This window comes from Manis javanica, chromosome 4 (genome assembly GCF_040802235.1).
Source record: "Manis javanica isolate MJ-LG chromosome 4, MJ_LKY, whole genome shotgun sequence".
Classification (NCBI taxonomy): Eukaryota; Metazoa; Chordata; class Mammalia; order Pholidota; family Manidae; genus Manis; species Manis javanica.
Genome location: NC_133159.1, coordinates 113,105,969 through 113,122,850, shown reverse-complemented (window position 1 = coordinate 113,122,850; position 16,882 = coordinate 113,105,969). Strand labels below are relative to the sequence as shown.

General features: G+C 46.6%; 1 protein-coding gene across 3 annotated transcripts in view; it reads left to right on the top strand.

Annotated features, from left to right (window-relative positions):
• The window catches only part of DHRS7B (dehydrogenase/reductase 7B), a 79,755-nt gene that overhangs the window by 47,934 nt on the left and 14,939 nt on the right, over positions 1-16,882 (top strand). For 2 of the 3 annotated variants that reach the window (XM_037027269.2, XM_017673920.3), the window contains exon 2: positions 12,673-12,851. In XM_037027269.2, the coding sequence (XP_036883164.1) occupies positions 12,673-12,851 (179 nt within the window). Of the gene's footprint in view, positions 1-7,367; positions 7,501-12,672; positions 12,852-16,882 lie in introns of those variants that run through there. The other variant, XM_073234688.1, reaches the window with a different exon arrangement.

Sequence of the window (16,882 nt, the reverse complement as noted above, 5' to 3'; positions counted from 1 at the left end):
TCCCGCCGCCCTGCCTCCCTAGCACCGGGGTCCCTGTCCCTTCAAGGCTTCCAAAAAGCACTTGGCAAAAAGAGAGAAAAAAAAGGGGAAAAACGCGCGATTTCTTCCGTCCTCAGGTGCTGGTCTCAGGCACCCACCCACCGGTCCCACAGGGAAAAATGCGGGATATTCTTTGTCCTCAGGTGCCGGTCCCAGGCACCCGCTCACCAGTCCCGCCGCCCTGCCTCCCTAGCACCGGGGTCCCTGTCCCTTTTAGGCTTCCAAAAAGCACTCGCAGAAAAGAGAAAAAAAAAAGGGGAAAAACGCGCGATTTCCTCTGTCCTCAAGTGCCGGTCTCAGGCACCCGCCCACCGGTCCCGCAGGGAAAAACGGGGGATATTCTTTGTCCTCAGGCGCCGGTCCCAGCCACCCGCTCACCAGTCCCGCCACCGTGCCTCCCTAGCACTGGGGTCCCCGTCCCTTCAAGGCTTCCAAAAAGCGCTTGCCAAAAAGAGAAAAAAAAAAAAGGGGAAAAACGCGCGACCTCCTCCGTCCTCAGGCACCGGTCTCAGGCACCCGCCCCCAGGTCTCGCAGGGAGAAACGCGGGATATTCTTTGTCCTCCGGCGCCGTTCCCAGGCACCTCCTCACCGGTCCCGCCACCCTGCCTCCCCAGCAACGGGGGCCCGTCCCTCTAAGGCTTCCAAAAAGCGCTCGCCAAAAAAAAAAACTGCTCCGGTTTCTCTCCACCCGCCGGGAGCCGGGGGGAGGGGCGCTCGGGTCCCGCCGGGCTGGGGCTTGTGTCTTACCCCCTTCACAAGGCGCTGGGTTCTTGCAGGTGTGGATGTGGTCTGGATGTTGTCCTGTGTCCTGTGGTCTCTATTTTAGGAAGATTTTTCTTTGTTATATTTTCATAGCTCTATGTGTTTTTGGGAGGAGATTTCCACTGCTCTACTCACGCCGCCATCTTGGCTCCCCTGTAGTGGCCTTCTTTATCTCTTGTTACTTTCTTTGTTTTGAAGTCTATTTTGTCTGATACTAGTACTGCAACACCTGCTTTTTTCTCCCTATTGTTTGCATGAAATATCTGTTTCCATCCCTTGACTTTTAGTCTGTACATGTCTTTGCGTTTGAGGTGAGTCTCTTGTAAGCAGCATATAGATGGATCTTGTTTTTTTATCCATTCAGTGACTCTATGTCTTTTGATTGGTGCATTCAATCCATTTACATTTAGGGTGATTATCGAAAGGTATGTACTTATTGCCATTTCAGGCTTTAGATCCGTGGTTACCAAAGGTTACAGGTTACTTTCCTTACTGTCTAAGAGTCTAACTTAACTCACTTAGTATTCTATTACAAAGACAGTCTAAAGGTTCTTTTCTATTTCTCCTCCTTTTTCTTCCCCCTTCATTCTTTATATATTAGGTATCAAATTCTGAACTTTTTGTCTATCCCTTGATTGACATTGGGGATAGTCAATTTAATTTTGCATTTGCCTCGCAATCAGCTGTTCACCCTCCCTACCATGGTTTTATTACCTCTCATGACAGCTATCCAACCCTAGGAACACTTCCATTTATAGCAGTCCCTCCAAAATAGACTGCAGAGATGGTTTGTGGGAGGTAAACTCTCAGCTTTTGCTTATCTGGAAATGGTTTAATCCCTCCTTCAAATTTAAATGATAATCTTGCCAGATAAAGTAATCTTGGTTCCAGGCCCTTCTGCTTCATGGCATTAAATACATCATGCCACTCCCTTCTGGCCTGTAAGGTTTCTGCTGAGAAGTCTGATGTTAGCCTGATGGGCTTTCCTTTGTATGTGATCTTATTTCTGTCTCTGGGTGTTTTTAACAGTCTGTCCTTATCCTTGATCTTTCCCATTTTAATTACTATGTGTCTTGGTGTGGTCTTCCTTGGGTCCATTGTGTTGGGAGATCTGTGCATCTCCATGGCGTGAGAGACTATCTCCTTCCCCTGATTGGCAAGTTTTCAACAATTACCTCCTCAAAGACACTTTCCCTTTTTTCTCTCTCTTCTTCTTCTGGTACTTCTATAATGTGGATATTGTTCTGTTTGGATTGGTCACACAGTTCTCTTAATATTCCTTTACTCTTAGAGATCCTTTTTTCTCTCTGTGCCTAAGCTTCTTAGCATTCCTCTTCTCTAATTTGTATTCCATTTGCTGTCTCTTCTACTACATCTAATCTGCTTTTAAATCCTTCCATTGTATGTTTCATTTCAGATGTGGAATTTCTTAATGATTGAATCTCCAATTTAAATTCATTCCTGAGTTCTTGGATATTTTTCTGTACCTCCATAAGCATGTTTATGATTTTTATTTTGAACTCTTTCAGGAAGATTGGTGAGTTCAGTTTCATTTGGCCCTTTTTCTTGGGTTTGTGAGATTTTGGTCTGAACCAAGTTCTTTTGATATTTAATATTTCTGTGTGGTGCTCACTATTGCATAGAAGGTCCAGTCTCTGGAGCTGCTCAGCCCCTACAGTGAGGTTCTGAGTCATAGAAGAGCAGAGCTGGTGCCTGAGGAGAGGAAATTTCTCTTTTCTGATTCCCGTCTGCAGTTCCTGACTCCAGTATCAGAGCCAGTGGGCCAAGCACACAGGTATAAGCCTCTGTGCTCCGCGTCTCCAGCTGTTGCAGGTGGGGCTTCCCTCTGGCTGGCCTGACACCAGCACAGTGACTGCCAGTTTGCTAACCAGTGCCGGTAGGCTACGAGGGAGGCTCAGAAGGCTGCATATCACAGTGGGGGGCCTCAGACCTAAGCAGCCAGCTATGGGGATGGGGCGCCTGAAGCTCCTTAAAGTTCCCAACCAGCTGGGCAGCGTGTGCTCAGACAACCTTGTCCATCTCTCGCTTCCCCCACGCAGCAGGCTCCATGCAAACCCCGCCCGGTCAGCAGCCCTTTCACTGCTAGGAAGCCTCTCAGACCACCTGCCTTTCCTCTGACACAGAACTGCCGGGTGTGGATCCCCTCCTCCACAAACAGACAAACGGCCAGAATGTCAGTCTCTCAAGCACTCTGTCTGTCCGAGCTCCCCATCCACCAGAGCACCACACAATGTAGGTTTCTGCTCGTAAAGCAGATCTCCAGGACTGGGTGTTCAGCAGTCCCAGGCTTCCTCCCACTCCCTGCTCCATTTCTCTTCCTCCTGCTGGTGAGCTGGGGTAGGAGTTTGGGTCCCACCAGATTAAGGCCTTCTTCCGTTACCCTGTTTGGTGAAGTCTGCTCTGTTCTTGAGGTCTGCGTGCAGTCTGATGCAGCCTTCTTTCCTGTTTCTGCTCTGGGGTTAGTTGTATCAACTAACTATATTTTCACACTGTGTGTGGTTTTGGGAGGAGTTCTCCATCTCACCTCTCTTGCTGCCATCTTGAATCTCTAAATAGTGAAATGTTGTTATACCCTTCTCATTTCCTTTTGTGTATATTTCAAAGGTATTTTCTTTGTGGTTACCATTGGGGTTATGTTTAACATCCTAAAGTTATAACACTGTAATTTGAATTTATATCAGCTTAACTTCAGTAACAGACAAAAATCACTCCTTCACAGCTCTTACCTCACTCCTTTTGGTTGTTGATGTCACAAAATTGTATCTTTATATATTGTGTGTCCCAAAGCCTAAATTCATAATTATTTTAAATGCATTAGTCTATGAAATTTTGTTGAAAATAAGATTTGCAGTTATAAACCAAAGTTACAAGAATACTAGCTTTTAGAGTATAAGTTTAAAAATATATATTAGTCTCTTAAATCATGTAGGAAACAGAAAGTGGAGTTACAAACCATTGTTATAATAATTATAGTTTTTGTACTTGTGCACGTATTTACCTTTATTGAGATATCTATTTCTCTACATGGCTTTGAGGTACTGTATAGTATCCTTTCATTTCATGCTGCAGAATTCCTGTGAGCATTTCTTTCAGGGAAGGTCTAGTGATAACAAACTGTCAGCTTTTGCTTATCTTGGAATGTCTTACTTGCTCCCTCGCTTTTAAAGGACTGTTTTGCCAGATATGGAATTCTTGATGGTTTTTTCTTTCAGCACATTGAATATATTGGCCCATTGCTTTCTATCCTCCATAGTTTGTGATGACAAATCTGTTCATAATCTTAATGAGAATGTTATTAATCTTATTGTATGTGATGTGTTACTTCTTTGAAGCTAAAAAAGATTCTCTGACTTTGCCTTTAGAGAGTTTGATTATAATAATGTATGGGTCTGTTAGGTTTCATGTTACCTGGAGTTCATTGAATTTTTTCTGTGTTTATATTCATGTCTCTCATCAACTTTGGGGAGTTTTCAACCACTATTTCTTCAAATATTCTCATTCCCTTTCTTGCTCTTCTCATTTTGAGGCTTCTGCAATGTGTATGCTGGTCTGCTTGGTGTATCCCACAAGTCCCTTTATACTCTGTTCATTTTTTTCCCATCTTTTTTCCCCCTTAGATTCAATACTTCCCATTGTTGTATGTTTAAGTTCACTGATTCTTTCTTCTTCCTGTTCAAATTTGCCTTTGAATCACTGAATTTTTCATTTCAGCTATTGTTCCTTTCAGCTCCAGTATTTCCTTTTGGTTTCTCTTTAGGCTTTCTGTCTCATTTTTTGTATTTCTGGTTTTTTTTTTTCTTGGCATTCACTTTTTTTTGTTGTTTCTTTTTGTTTATATTATTCAACTTTATTTAAAAAATTTTTTATTTTAATTTTTCTTTTTTCAAATTTTTTACTAACGTATCATTGATGTACACTCTTACGAAGGTTTCACAAGACAAACAATGTGGTTACTACATTCACCCTTATTGTCAAGTCAACCACCGTACCCCACTGCAGTCACTGTCCATTAGGGTAGTAAGATGCCACAGAGTCACAACTTGTCTTCTCTGTGCTACACTGTCTTCCCCGTGACCCCACAGACAACATAAGCACTAATGATGATACCCCACAATCCCTTTCTCCTTCCCTCCCAACCCATCTCCCCTCATACCCCCTCACTCCTCCGCTTTGGTAACCACTAGTCCCTTCTTGGAGTCTCTGAGTCTGCTGCTATTTTGTTCCTTCCATTTTGTTTCACTGTTATACTCCACAAATGAGGGAAATCATTTGGTATTTGTCTTTCTCTGCCTGACTTATTTCACTGAGCATAATACCCTCTAGCTCCATCCATGTTGTTGCAAATGGTAGGATCTGTTCTTTCTTATGGCTGAACAGCATTCCACTGTGTATATGCACCACATCTTCTTTATCCATTCATCTACTGATGGACACTTAGGTTGTTTCCATATCTTGGCTATTGTAAAAAGTGCTGCGATAAACAGGGGTTCATATGTCTTTTGAATCTGAGAAGTTGTATTCTTTGGGTAAATTCCAAGGAGTGGGATTCTGAGGTCAAATGGTATTTGTATTTTTAGGTTTTTGAGGAGCCTCCAGTGGTTGAACTAATTTACGTTCCCACCAGAACTGTAGGAGGGTTCCCCTTTCTCCACATCCTCACCAGCATTTGTTGTTCCTAGTCTTTTCTATGTTTGCCCAACCTCATTTTTGCAAGTTGCTTCAGGATCTGGTGCACAGCTGCCCATCCTGTGTAGCTCCTACTGTGCTTAGAGCTGAAATTAACTGAGATTAGACACAGTATAACATCCATGCCTTCTCCTGGAATTTGCAGGCCTTCAATAGACTCCAGAGGTCCAAAATAGTTGTAGCAGACAGATTCTGCCAGTGCAATTACTACGTAAGTGGGGAGACAGGTACTTGGTGCTTCCTAATTTACCCTCTTCCTAGAATCCTTTTAATATATATTTTATTTGCTTATCTTTTTTATTGTTTGTCTCTCCCATTGATGTCATCTCTATGAGGATAGTGATTTATTTCCTGTTTTGTTCTGTATCACAGAGCCTGGAAAATTTGACAGTATTTGTCTATACAGTAGCAGATATAGTGGGTAATTGTATTCACTGTTGAATATCAGTGAGTTACTGTGTTTTATTCTTAAGTTTCTGAAGCTGATGCCTGTGTGCAGTTCCTGTTAGATACTCTGGCTTGGGCTCTAGTAGCTCTTCTGACACACACTAGACTCCTGACTTCATATTTACTTTGGCACCTTGTTGTCTTACTGATGTTGTTGCATATAATTTTTAAAGATAATCTAAAATTCAGGAGTTTCAAACTAGCAGCTACCCTGGGCCAGATTGTGTGTTAAATGGCCAACACAGTGGTTTGAATTGTTTTGACTTTGAATTAAAGCTTCAGGTGAGGCTTGTCTTTCAGAACAGGCCACTACTCTGTGGTTTTATAGTGATTGTTTCTGTCATGATCACAATTCTGATCATTTAATTTTTGTGTTTCTTTGTTTATTGTCAGTCTCCCTGGCTAGACTGAATGCTCCATGAGGTCAGAAGCCATGTCTGCTTTGTTCAGTGCCTTACACCCCATACTTGCCCAGTGCCTGGAGCCAGATGGCACTCCGTACAGAGTAGCTGCATGGTGGAGTGAGTGGCATCCAGGACCTGCAATGATCCACAAGATAGGAGATGTGGACATAAAGTAATACAGTTGGTTTTTTTACCAAGCATATTTAAACATGAATAGCCCTTAAAGCTGCCTGCTGGGCTGCCATTGCTCAGTCCCCTGACACCCTCTGAAAACCGTCAGTTTACAAGTCAACAGCACACTTGGGCAGGATGTTAGCATGTACAAAGTGCTTCCATGCGTTTCTTCATTGGAACCATCAGCCTCATTTTGAAATTAGGACACTTAGCTGCGGGTAGAGTGTAAATTTGCTCATGTCACACAGCAAGTACACAGCAAAGTGGACTGGAACTTAATTCCCTAGTGCCAGCTTGGTGCTTTTTCTGCTTCATACCCCACTGAGTACCTTGCCTGGTTTCTGCTGGGGGGCCTGGGCCTCTTGCGTGTTTTCTAGGAAAGAGGGTGAGATCACAGCAGCATCTTCTGTACTAAATTCATTTTATAAAACATTAGAAACCCGAATTGCTTTTTGTGTCAAGGCATATAGGTAGACATCATAAGTGCTGTTTTAGAACTGCACTAATTGGCCCATAATAAATGGCTCACCTCCCGCACCCTCTTCTGGTGTTGACAGCCTGAACTGCAGGTCGAGAGTTGTGCTCAGCACCGCTCTTCAGCCACCTCCCCCACTCCCTCCTCCGGCTGGGCTGCTGTGCAGTGTGTGCTCAGCGTCTACCTGGAGAGCGATGCTCCCTTCAGCAGAGCTGGGCACTCAGGAGCCCTGCCTGAAATGTCCTCAGGGCCTCCTTTTGGTTTCATCTTTACTAATGCCAGTGTGCCTTCCTTTAAGCTGGGGGCTCTAAGACTGGCATCTCAAAATACACCCCACAGGCTGTTCGTCTGGCTTGTTCCAGCATTCCAGAGTGGGCCTGCTGACCTGAAGGGATCCTCTGGCCTCTGTCTAAGTCACTCTGTCCCAGGTCAAAAGACCAGAGAAGACACTGGCACTGGGACCCACTGCTGGCAAATAGCCGCCCTCTAAGGTAGGATGTTTTCCCTTCTTTCAGTTGAAAGACAGCCTCAGCTGCTGCTTCTCATGTGGTCGAGACTGAAAAGAGCAGCTTTACTCTGCTTTTACTTTCTGAAATTAATTATATGTTTTCAGATATATTTTCAGATTTAAGTCATAAGCATGACCCATAGTTTGTCTTTAATAGACCAGCTGTTTAGAGCTGGTCATCAGTTGTGAAATGTAAGAGTGGGAGTAGGTTTGTAGGGATGGGATCCTAACTGCTTTTGGTGACACCAGGTCTCTCTCCTTGCCACATGATTTCAGCGTCCTACCTTCCAGTTGGAACCCCTCTCTGCCCTTTAGCCTGATTTTCTTGTGCATAACATGGCAAATTACTTCATGACTAATCTGCCTTACAGCCTGAAATCATTATTATTTTTTAACTTTGGAGGGTTTTCAGATCCCCTCCTTTGATTTTCAGATGTGGTGTTAATGGCTTAATTTCTATGCGTGATTTCTGAGGAGATTCCAACCACCTGTTTTTATTGAATGTTTAGTTTATTTTATTTTTTATAATTGCTTGAGAGTAGAAAGGAATTGTAGGAACAGATTCCATCTGTGAAATTCAATGTAGAGTTTTGGCTAAAGGATGAGGAATGGAATAGATGACATAAAAAGTGACACTCCTTCTCAGAGTTGACTTCTTGATGATAGACTTGTTTCTAGTTTGAGGTTTCAGAAACCCTTTTATTAAAGAAACTCTCAGTGGGAAATAAAGGAGCAGATGAATTCCAAATTCTCACTGTGAGACCCTGTGGACTTTCTGGCTCCCAGGCCTGAGTGACACTCACCCATGAAGGGACTTTTCTTGCTTTACCCTCTCTGAACTTAGGTCTAGAGCTTCATAGTCTGTGATACATCGAAGTACAAGCAGGTGGGCTGTGTGTGAACACCTGAACTCTTTAGCTTCCTCATACCTGTGACGTGGCTCCTTAGTGTGAGATCACGCTTCACGTCACTTCCCTGTCAGTTAAGAGAGGGTATGACTGTGAGTGCACACGTTTCCATCAGGCAGTGCACACTGTATGTGCAGACCATGTGTGGTCTGTGTTTTCTACCAAGTGGGGCCTATCTCACCTTCCAACTTTTCTGACCCCACTCTCTCTCTCTGCTACTTGTTGCCACTCTGGCTCACAGTGGTGCTGAGCCAACTCTCTCCCATCTTTCTACAAGTTGATCTCTAAATATTGGTAATCATGAGAAAAATTTTTTTTCCCACTCCTTTTTTTTATACCATCAGTCTTGCTTTACTGGTTATATCTGAAACTAGCAGTGGAGAAGTATTTTGGTATAAAATGAAAAATAAATATATAAAAGTCTACATGCCATTTTCAAAGACAATAGCCTCCTTTTGACCTTGTTTTACATAGGCGATTTGTTTCCTTATCTGGAAATGTGCCAGCCAGAACACAATTCCTTCCTTCCACTTTGGAGCTGTCCCTTTAGAGTGGAGAAGGCCCCCAGACACCACAGCAAGGCGATGGGGCTGAGTTATCTGTGTGCCCAGCTTTCTTGGCTGTCATGACTGCCAAGGGTGAGACAGGAAGGAATTGTTCCAGCTGCCACGGGTGGGCCCAGGGGCCTATCGGTGTGGCCATGTGTACTGCAGGGTGGAATAAAAGTTGGGAGGTCTTTTAAAATTTGATAAAGAAGTCAGGATTGCCAATATGACCAGCCTTATGTGGTCAGGAAAGTTACTCTGAAATTGGACCTGATTCTCTCAATAAATGACTTGCTCTGGAGTGTCCTCTCCCACCATCATCATCCTGAGTTAGCCGGGCAAAGCTGGCCTGATTCATAATTTACTTTGCATTCTGATTTGGTAACAACTCGCCAGACTGAATGTAGATGTGCGCTCTCCCCACAGAAAGCTGGCTGGTGGGCTGAGGATGGATCCCATTAAACTGGTGCCACATTTGCTTCAGGCAAAGCTGTCTCCGGGGTCTGGAGACCAAGGTTGGCATGTGGTGTTGTGTCAGGTGCTCCAGGAGTCCCAGAAGTATACAAGATGGTGTGTGGTTTCCTGGTTTTGTCATGTCTTAGACTGCTAGCTTGGTTTTCAAATAGGCAATTTGAATTGTCAAATAGGCAATTTGAATTGTCAAAAAGACAATGTTGGGAGCTGTGCTTGACTTCCAGTGGGGAGCCTGCTGGGTGGGTTCATTTTCATCCTGCTCCTCCCAGGTGTGTAAAGAGCATAGGTATTTCAGCTCTTGTCTGCTCTTCCCTTGCTGGGTGGCCTCAGGGACTGTATGGTCACCACATTTTGGGATCCTGATACGGCATATGGGATATGGGATATGGGATCCTGACTTCTTCTGAAAAAGTTGGGGCTTCTTTTTTCCTGTTTGTTAATTAAACCAAAGGGCTTATGAAGGTAAAACAATTAAACTACAGTTAATGTTTATGTTAACATGTGAACTATATGTTTAATGAATTTCCTTTGCTTGGGAGATACTGGTTTTCATAAACCGGGGACTCTGAGAAATCCTTAGAGATCCGATTGCTATGAAACTAATTCCTGGGGCAGGAGCTTTTAATTAGTCATGGGTCATGATGGTGCCGATGGCAGCTACGTTTACTGAGCACTTACCTGATCCAGTGCATGCATTTCCATGTATTAATTCGTCTGACCTCATCACCAGCCTGTAGGTGGGCGCTCACACACTATTTTACACATGGAGATATGGAGGCCCACAACAGCAAGTCTCCTTTCCCAGGCCGGTAGGTAAGTGGCCAAGCCAGGACGTGACCTCAGCCAGGCCACCATTGCCTTGCTGCAGTTAATGTTTTCTGGATGGTCTTTGAAATCTCTGAATTTCAGGAAGCAGCAGGCTGCGTATTGGAACATGACCCCCACACAGCCTTCAGTGGAGGTCTTCTCAGCCTCAGGTTGGAGGTCTGAAACAGGCAGATTCCCTGAGACTCTGCTCTCCAGGGGCCTGTGAGGAGTGTGCAGAGCTGTTTCTACCCAACTGCCCTGATGGAGCTCTGGGCTCTAGCCCAGAGGGCTGAGACCCACTGTCCTTTCATGAGCACTGTCCTCACTGTCCTGGTCACCCTGGACAGTAGTAGCTGGGCCTCAGGTGATTCTGGGCCAAGAAGGGTGGTTCACCTTGGGACCTGCTTGGTGTAAGGATCTGGGACTGCAGTAGGAATAAAGTTCTTCCCAAGCTATCACCCTGCTGGGTTGAAACCACCTCCCCACCTATATATTATATGAAAGTTCTGAGCTGGAGTGGGGTGGGGTGGGGCTACCTGTTTTCTGGCAAGGCTGCACTGTCACTCTCCTGTCTCTCTGAAGTCACCCCTCCTGTCCCTGGGAAGTACTCCCATACCCTGCTGTCTTCAGAGGCTGGGCCCCATAAAGGCCCCCAGGTAGCACCCACAGGCCCACAGAATGTCCACTCTAAACTTTTTTTTGAGTACTTCTAGCTGCCAAAGAATCCTTGGGTCCTAGCATCTCTCCTGGGACTCAGCCTGGCCTGGAAGCCAGAACACCTGGCCTCAGCTTCCAGTTGGGGGCTAGGGATGGGGGCAGTAGTACCTAGGGAAAGAGTTTGGCGCTTTGGAAACCACTTTAATTGCTGGTTCATTTAAGTGTAGGCTTGGCACAGTGCAGAATGAGAGGGAAATGTAACCACTTAGCAGGCAGTAGCCAGGGACTTTTTATAAGTAGATTAAATAGAGGTCGGTGAGAAATAGTCATTTTTACAGATGTTTGTCCAAGAATATTAATTTTTTATGGTGTTCAAAATTTAGGTGTATTTGGAAAGGCAGGTGAAAAATTAAACTGAATACTAAACTAGTTGAGTTGACAGTTCAAATCAGAGCAGAACTCTTTTGTAGTTAAAAAGTTTAGCTTAGATCAGACAGCCCACCCTGAGCCTAAACTTCAGGGTCAGAGCAACTCAGTATGTAGGTGAATCTGTGTTAGGATTCAGTGGGTTCCTGGCTTCAGGGCTTCCATAGAATTGATGTTGTCTTGGGAAAGGAAGGAGAAATATTTTTTTAGTATGTGAACTGGGGACATAGGGCATTTAGTAGGTGGGTGAGGGTTTTACATAGTTACTCCCCATCTGAGGAGTAATTGAGGGTTTCAGCTTGGTTTACAGGAACTCTGCACTTGAGCTCCAGTCTTTTCCTTCCTGAGGAGGATTACCATGCTCGTAATATCAGAGTCCTGGAGGTGGCCTGTGGGTGGACCTTTTGTGTAAAAGACTCCGGCCTACTTATCAAGTGGCCTTATAGGGTAATTTCTTACAGAGTGACAGACACAGTGTTCTCACTAGGTCACCCTTGGCTGTCCTTTAACCCTAAGCTCTCCCCCCTGGACTTTGTTGCCTTGGGCATAGGGACATGAGTGTGACTGGGAATGGGGGAGGGCTGGAGGAATGAGATCAGGAGCAGTTGTGGAAAAAACAGATCTGTTTGCTAATAAGGACTGCACACTATGCCAAAACGTGTGTGTGGCCACCTGGTTTTGTCTGGCTGAGCAGCGGAAGATAACTAAGCAAGGTCATGCCAGGCGCCAGCCTCACAGCCCGAGTTTGTGAGAATGCTCCGCAGAGGACAGCCCCTTTAGGTACTGAAATCCCCTGTGTGTCTGCGAGCCGGGGGCCAGAAGTATGTTTGTGGGCCATCTCCAAGACCATCCTGGGGACGCCCCACCTAGCACATTCCATTTGTTCAGGGAGCATAAGGATTGTATGGTTTTCTTTTTCCTTTTTAAGACATTTTTTCTATAGTTTCACTAATGCTCAGGGATTGAAAATGATAATGGGTGTGATTTAAGTTCCCAAAACAGGTCTCTGAAGAGAATCAGGTGGGTACCGAGATGCTAGTGCCTCCTGGGTGCTGAGCTGAAGGATTCTCTCAGTTGGCTCTGGGGTCGTTGTGCACCCGTGAGAGTCATTGTGAGGTCTGGGACGTGCAGCTGCACGTGTCAGCACAGTGTGAGGAAACAAGTTCCACAGTGCTGAACAGTGAGCATAGTGCAGGGCCTGAAAAGATATTTGCTGGGTTCTGGGCCGAAGTCCACACAAGCGAGATCTGGGGTCTGTATCACACTAGGGCAGAATGGCCACAAGTCCCTTGAGGTCTCCCATTTCGTCACTAGTTTATTTGGTGTGGGTTCTTCCAGGAGGAGTCTGCTGACGGCGAGGGCCATGGACTTCATCACCTCTGTGGCCATCCTGCCCCTGCTCTTTGGCTGCCTGGGGGTCTTCAGCCTCGTCCAGCTGCTGCAGCGCATGTGCATGAAGGCCTACCTCCGGGATGCTGTGGTGGTGGTCACAGGCGCTACCTCCGGGCTGGGGCGAGGTGGGTCACATGGGCAGCCAGCCGCCTGGGAGCAGCCCTGCTGCACAGCGACAGGGCCGCTGCGTGAGGCAGGCTGGGTGGCTCAGGAATGGGAGAGCATCACTGCTCTTGGCCCATGGGAGGACGCAGGCTCCCGAGTCCATCAGTTTCCGCATCAGTGCTGGGAGGCGAAAGCCACTGAGGGCGACAGTAGCAGACGCGCCTCACGCCATCTGAGGCGCCTCACTCAGTGCCAACGGCTGGTTGCAGTAGGGGTTTTACATGAGGGCTCTCAATTTTCAAACATGGGCAACTAATCTGACCAGTGTTAAGCCTCTTTCCCCTGGATTCAGCCAGCATCCCTGGCTTATGGCTGTGGACCTTCTCCATGCCTTCCCCCTGGGGCTGTGCCTCCAGCTGTGCCCTGGGTGTGGCCTTGGCAGGGTTGTAAACGGAGTAAGTGATGCCTCAGGTGGACCAGGTTCACTAGTTCACTCCCACTGTCTGTCATTTGGTGAACACAGTGCACGTCTCAGCCCCAGTACTTATGTGCTGGACACAGGCCTAGAGTCAGTCAGCAGCCCCTGCACCATGAAATGAGCCTATAGCAGCCATCATCCCCTGCACACAGGTATAGTGAAAAGCACATGCAGGTGTGTCACCTGGAACCTCCTGCCCACTTTCCCAGCATGGGCACATGTGACGCCCCACAGCAGTGCATCCTCTGCACTCGAGCTCATTGCCATGCAGGACTTGCACAAGAACTTCTAATCAGCGCAAAGCCAAGATGCAAACCCACATCTCTTTGAGTCCAGAAGTCACAGTGTTGTCTCACCTGAGTGGAAGGTGGCCAGGGAAAAAGAGGGCATGGGTCAGCAGGGAGGGCACTGAGCCCCAGTGCTGAGAGAAGTGTGGTTGTGCAGGGGCTCTAAGCACTTGGGGGAACACAAAGGAACAGATAGGGCCTTGTGTGCAGGGTAAGGGGCTTGCAGTTGGCGGGGGAGCCTGGGAAGGCTTTAGGTAGATGGCTTCATTTGTATGTAACTGTGATGTTTAGGTGAGGTCCCCAGGGTGAACCCTGGGTCTGTCATTAGATACCCAGACCTGCTGGGGACAGCTGCCTTCAGGTCCTTTGCCATAGTCAGTCCTCCAGCCTTACTCAGCCACTATATATAGGGTAGTCAGCAGCCACCTCTCTGGACTGCAGAGAGCAGCATTTTTTCTAGAAGTCCTTGACGAATGTTTGAGAACTGACTGAGATGGAAAGGTGAGCTATGGGTGCTTTGATGTGTGGGTGTTTGAGAAGGACACTGGCCTCCTAATCTTTTTATATCATTTCCACTTCCTGACACCAAGACTGTAAAGGGAATAGGAAATAGAAAAGGAAAACAAAACCTGTACACACACACACACACACACACACACACACACACACACACTCACTCACTCACTCACTCACTCACTCACTCACTCACTCATTCACTCACTCTATTAGTCGTTCACTGAATTCCAAATCACTGCTTATATTCTGCCCCATTTAGGAGTCCATACATCTCTTTCCCCTCCAGCCAGACAAAATAGGAACAGATTATTTCCCAGCCACCTCAGTCTCCAGTACAGGCACCCTGCTGGTGACAGCAGGAGGTGCTGCTCCTTAACCTCTTTAAGAAGGAAGACCTGCCCGCTATTAGCCACCCTAAAGGTTTGTGTTCTTGGTGAGGCTTCAGGCAGGCAGCTTTCTGTATTTCTCTAGTTTTGTTTCCTATTTTGTATATTTAAGCTACATGACCTTGTCCTTGTAAAACAGTAGGAACACTGACTAAAGGAACAGAATGTTCTGGATGCCCACCTCGCCAGCCTAAGCCCTGAGGTTGTGAACAGCTATCTTGATTTACAAGCCAGGAGTGCCGGCAGTGCTGGAAAATTGTCTGGCAGCCCTCGACGAACAGTACCTTGGAACTGTTTTCCTTTTTCCCTTGATCCTCCACCTCCCTGTATCAGCTTTTTTAAGAAATGAAAATGGAATACTTCCAGTCTGTTTTCATTTCTGTTATTCCCTATATCAACTTTTAATTTCTTCTATTTCGGTTTTCATAGGAAGCAGAGCTTAAGCAGAATGTAGGTGACTAGTTCCCAGAAACTGTTCGGACGGCAGTACGCCTCTCCCCACCTTTGGCTCTGTGTGCCTGTGCCCTTTGGCGGCACCTTCAAGATGTTCACTGCCTCAGTCAGGTCAGGATGAAATAATGTGAGGAAGCCCGCAGGCTGGCAGAATCCTGATCACTGGGAGGGATTCAGTAAACCTGTCGAGCAGTTCCAAACTCAAGAATGCTGGTGTCTGGCTTCAGGTGCAGCCCACACCCTGCTAGGCCTTTGCTGCTCTGCTGAGGAGGTGCAGGAGGGTAGCCACCCTGGGATAGGCAGGGCAGGAGCTGCAGCGTGGTTGGGATGAGCCAGTGAACAGACCAACCACATCTTCAAAGCAGCTGATACCACACACCTGAAAATTGATTTAGTCTATTTAGCACCTCCTTCCAGAAAACCCCATCTGGGAAATGTAGGGAAGTGCCAGCCTCGAGATGGCAAGTGAAGGCTGTAAGAGTAGCTAAAGGAGGAGCTGTAGAGTGAAAACGGGGCTTTGCAACATGAGACATCGAGTCATCGGAGAAGTCTCTCTCTCCTTTCCTGTGGGATGATGGAATTTCTTCACTCCTCCTGTTTTGCACCATTTTAGCTTTTGACACTTTGTCGGGGAGACTGTCTGACTAGTACAGCCAGCCTGAACCTTGCTTCTCCCCTCCCAGCAAGGAGGTAACAGCCTTGATCCCTTGACTATCACTGAAGCCCCAGGGCAGGCCTGCCCCTCTGTGGGCCAGGGGCTACAGAGACACCACTTGACAGCCTGGGCCTTTAAGATTCTGTCTAGGACCCAGTGAGGGGCTCACTGGCTCCATGGCCAGCACGGGGCTGCAGGGGCTGCAGGGGCTGCATAGACCCACTTGTTGGCATTTGAGGGAGACTCAACTGTGGGCAAGGACAGACAGTGCCTCTTTATACTCTCCAACTGCCATTTCCACTAACAGTCAGTTTTTCGAACATTTAAAAAGGCAGCTTGGAAATACTAGAACAATTAGCAATTCTGTAATGCTTTTTTTCAACTTTTAATTTGTTGCACTGTAGCTACTGTAAGTCATTCAATCCCAGTGCTGTTTTTATCTGAATTTTACAGAAGAGGAAAGTGGAAGCAAAGAGGTTAAACTAACTCAAGATCACAAAACCAGTAAGTGTTGGAAGTTGGAGTTGAACACAGGAAGTTAGCTTGAGTCCATTCTCTTGAACACTGGGCTGTACTGCTTTACATAGCTGTACATTTTCTGGACACTGAACATTTAGTTAGGTCATGTTTGGGAGCAAGGCAAGCAAGACGTAAGAGGCCCCCACCTTCTGCCTCCTCCCCTTCCCTCGCAGCTTACCCTGTGTTCTGGTAGTTCCCCTCTCCAGGCTCCCTGTGTGGCCTCAGGAGAGTTCCTGTGACCATCCTGGGCTCATCATACTGGTGCTGCCCCATCGCAGCTGATCACAGTCCCTCCCTGGAGTTCTTGATGCCAGAGCTTGTCTAAGTCAAAGGCCCCTCTCCTGTCTGGCAGGAAATTGCGTGGATGTGAGAACAAGCTTCCTATAGCCCCATTCCCATCTGTGGAAAAGCCAGGCTGGGGGAATTAAGTAGAGAAAAGGACCTGCCAGCACTGAGAGAGCCCTGGGCAGCCCCAACTCCTGTCTGCCCACGTCTTGGCCACTCGGCTCTTCCTCTTAGCCTTGGAGCTGTCACACAGTCCTCCAGATGAAGCCTCATTTTGCCTTGCCCAGGGTGAGTTGGGACTCTTTTCTTGCCACCAAAAGAATATTGACTAATAGAGGGGCCCAAACAGTTGGGCCCTCACTCCCACCATGGTCTTAGTTGATGTCCTAATTAGTTGTCACCAGGAATGTTGTAGTGGGCTCAGTGGAACCTGTTCTCCTCCAGTCCCCTTCTCCAGTAGGAGAAAGAAGTC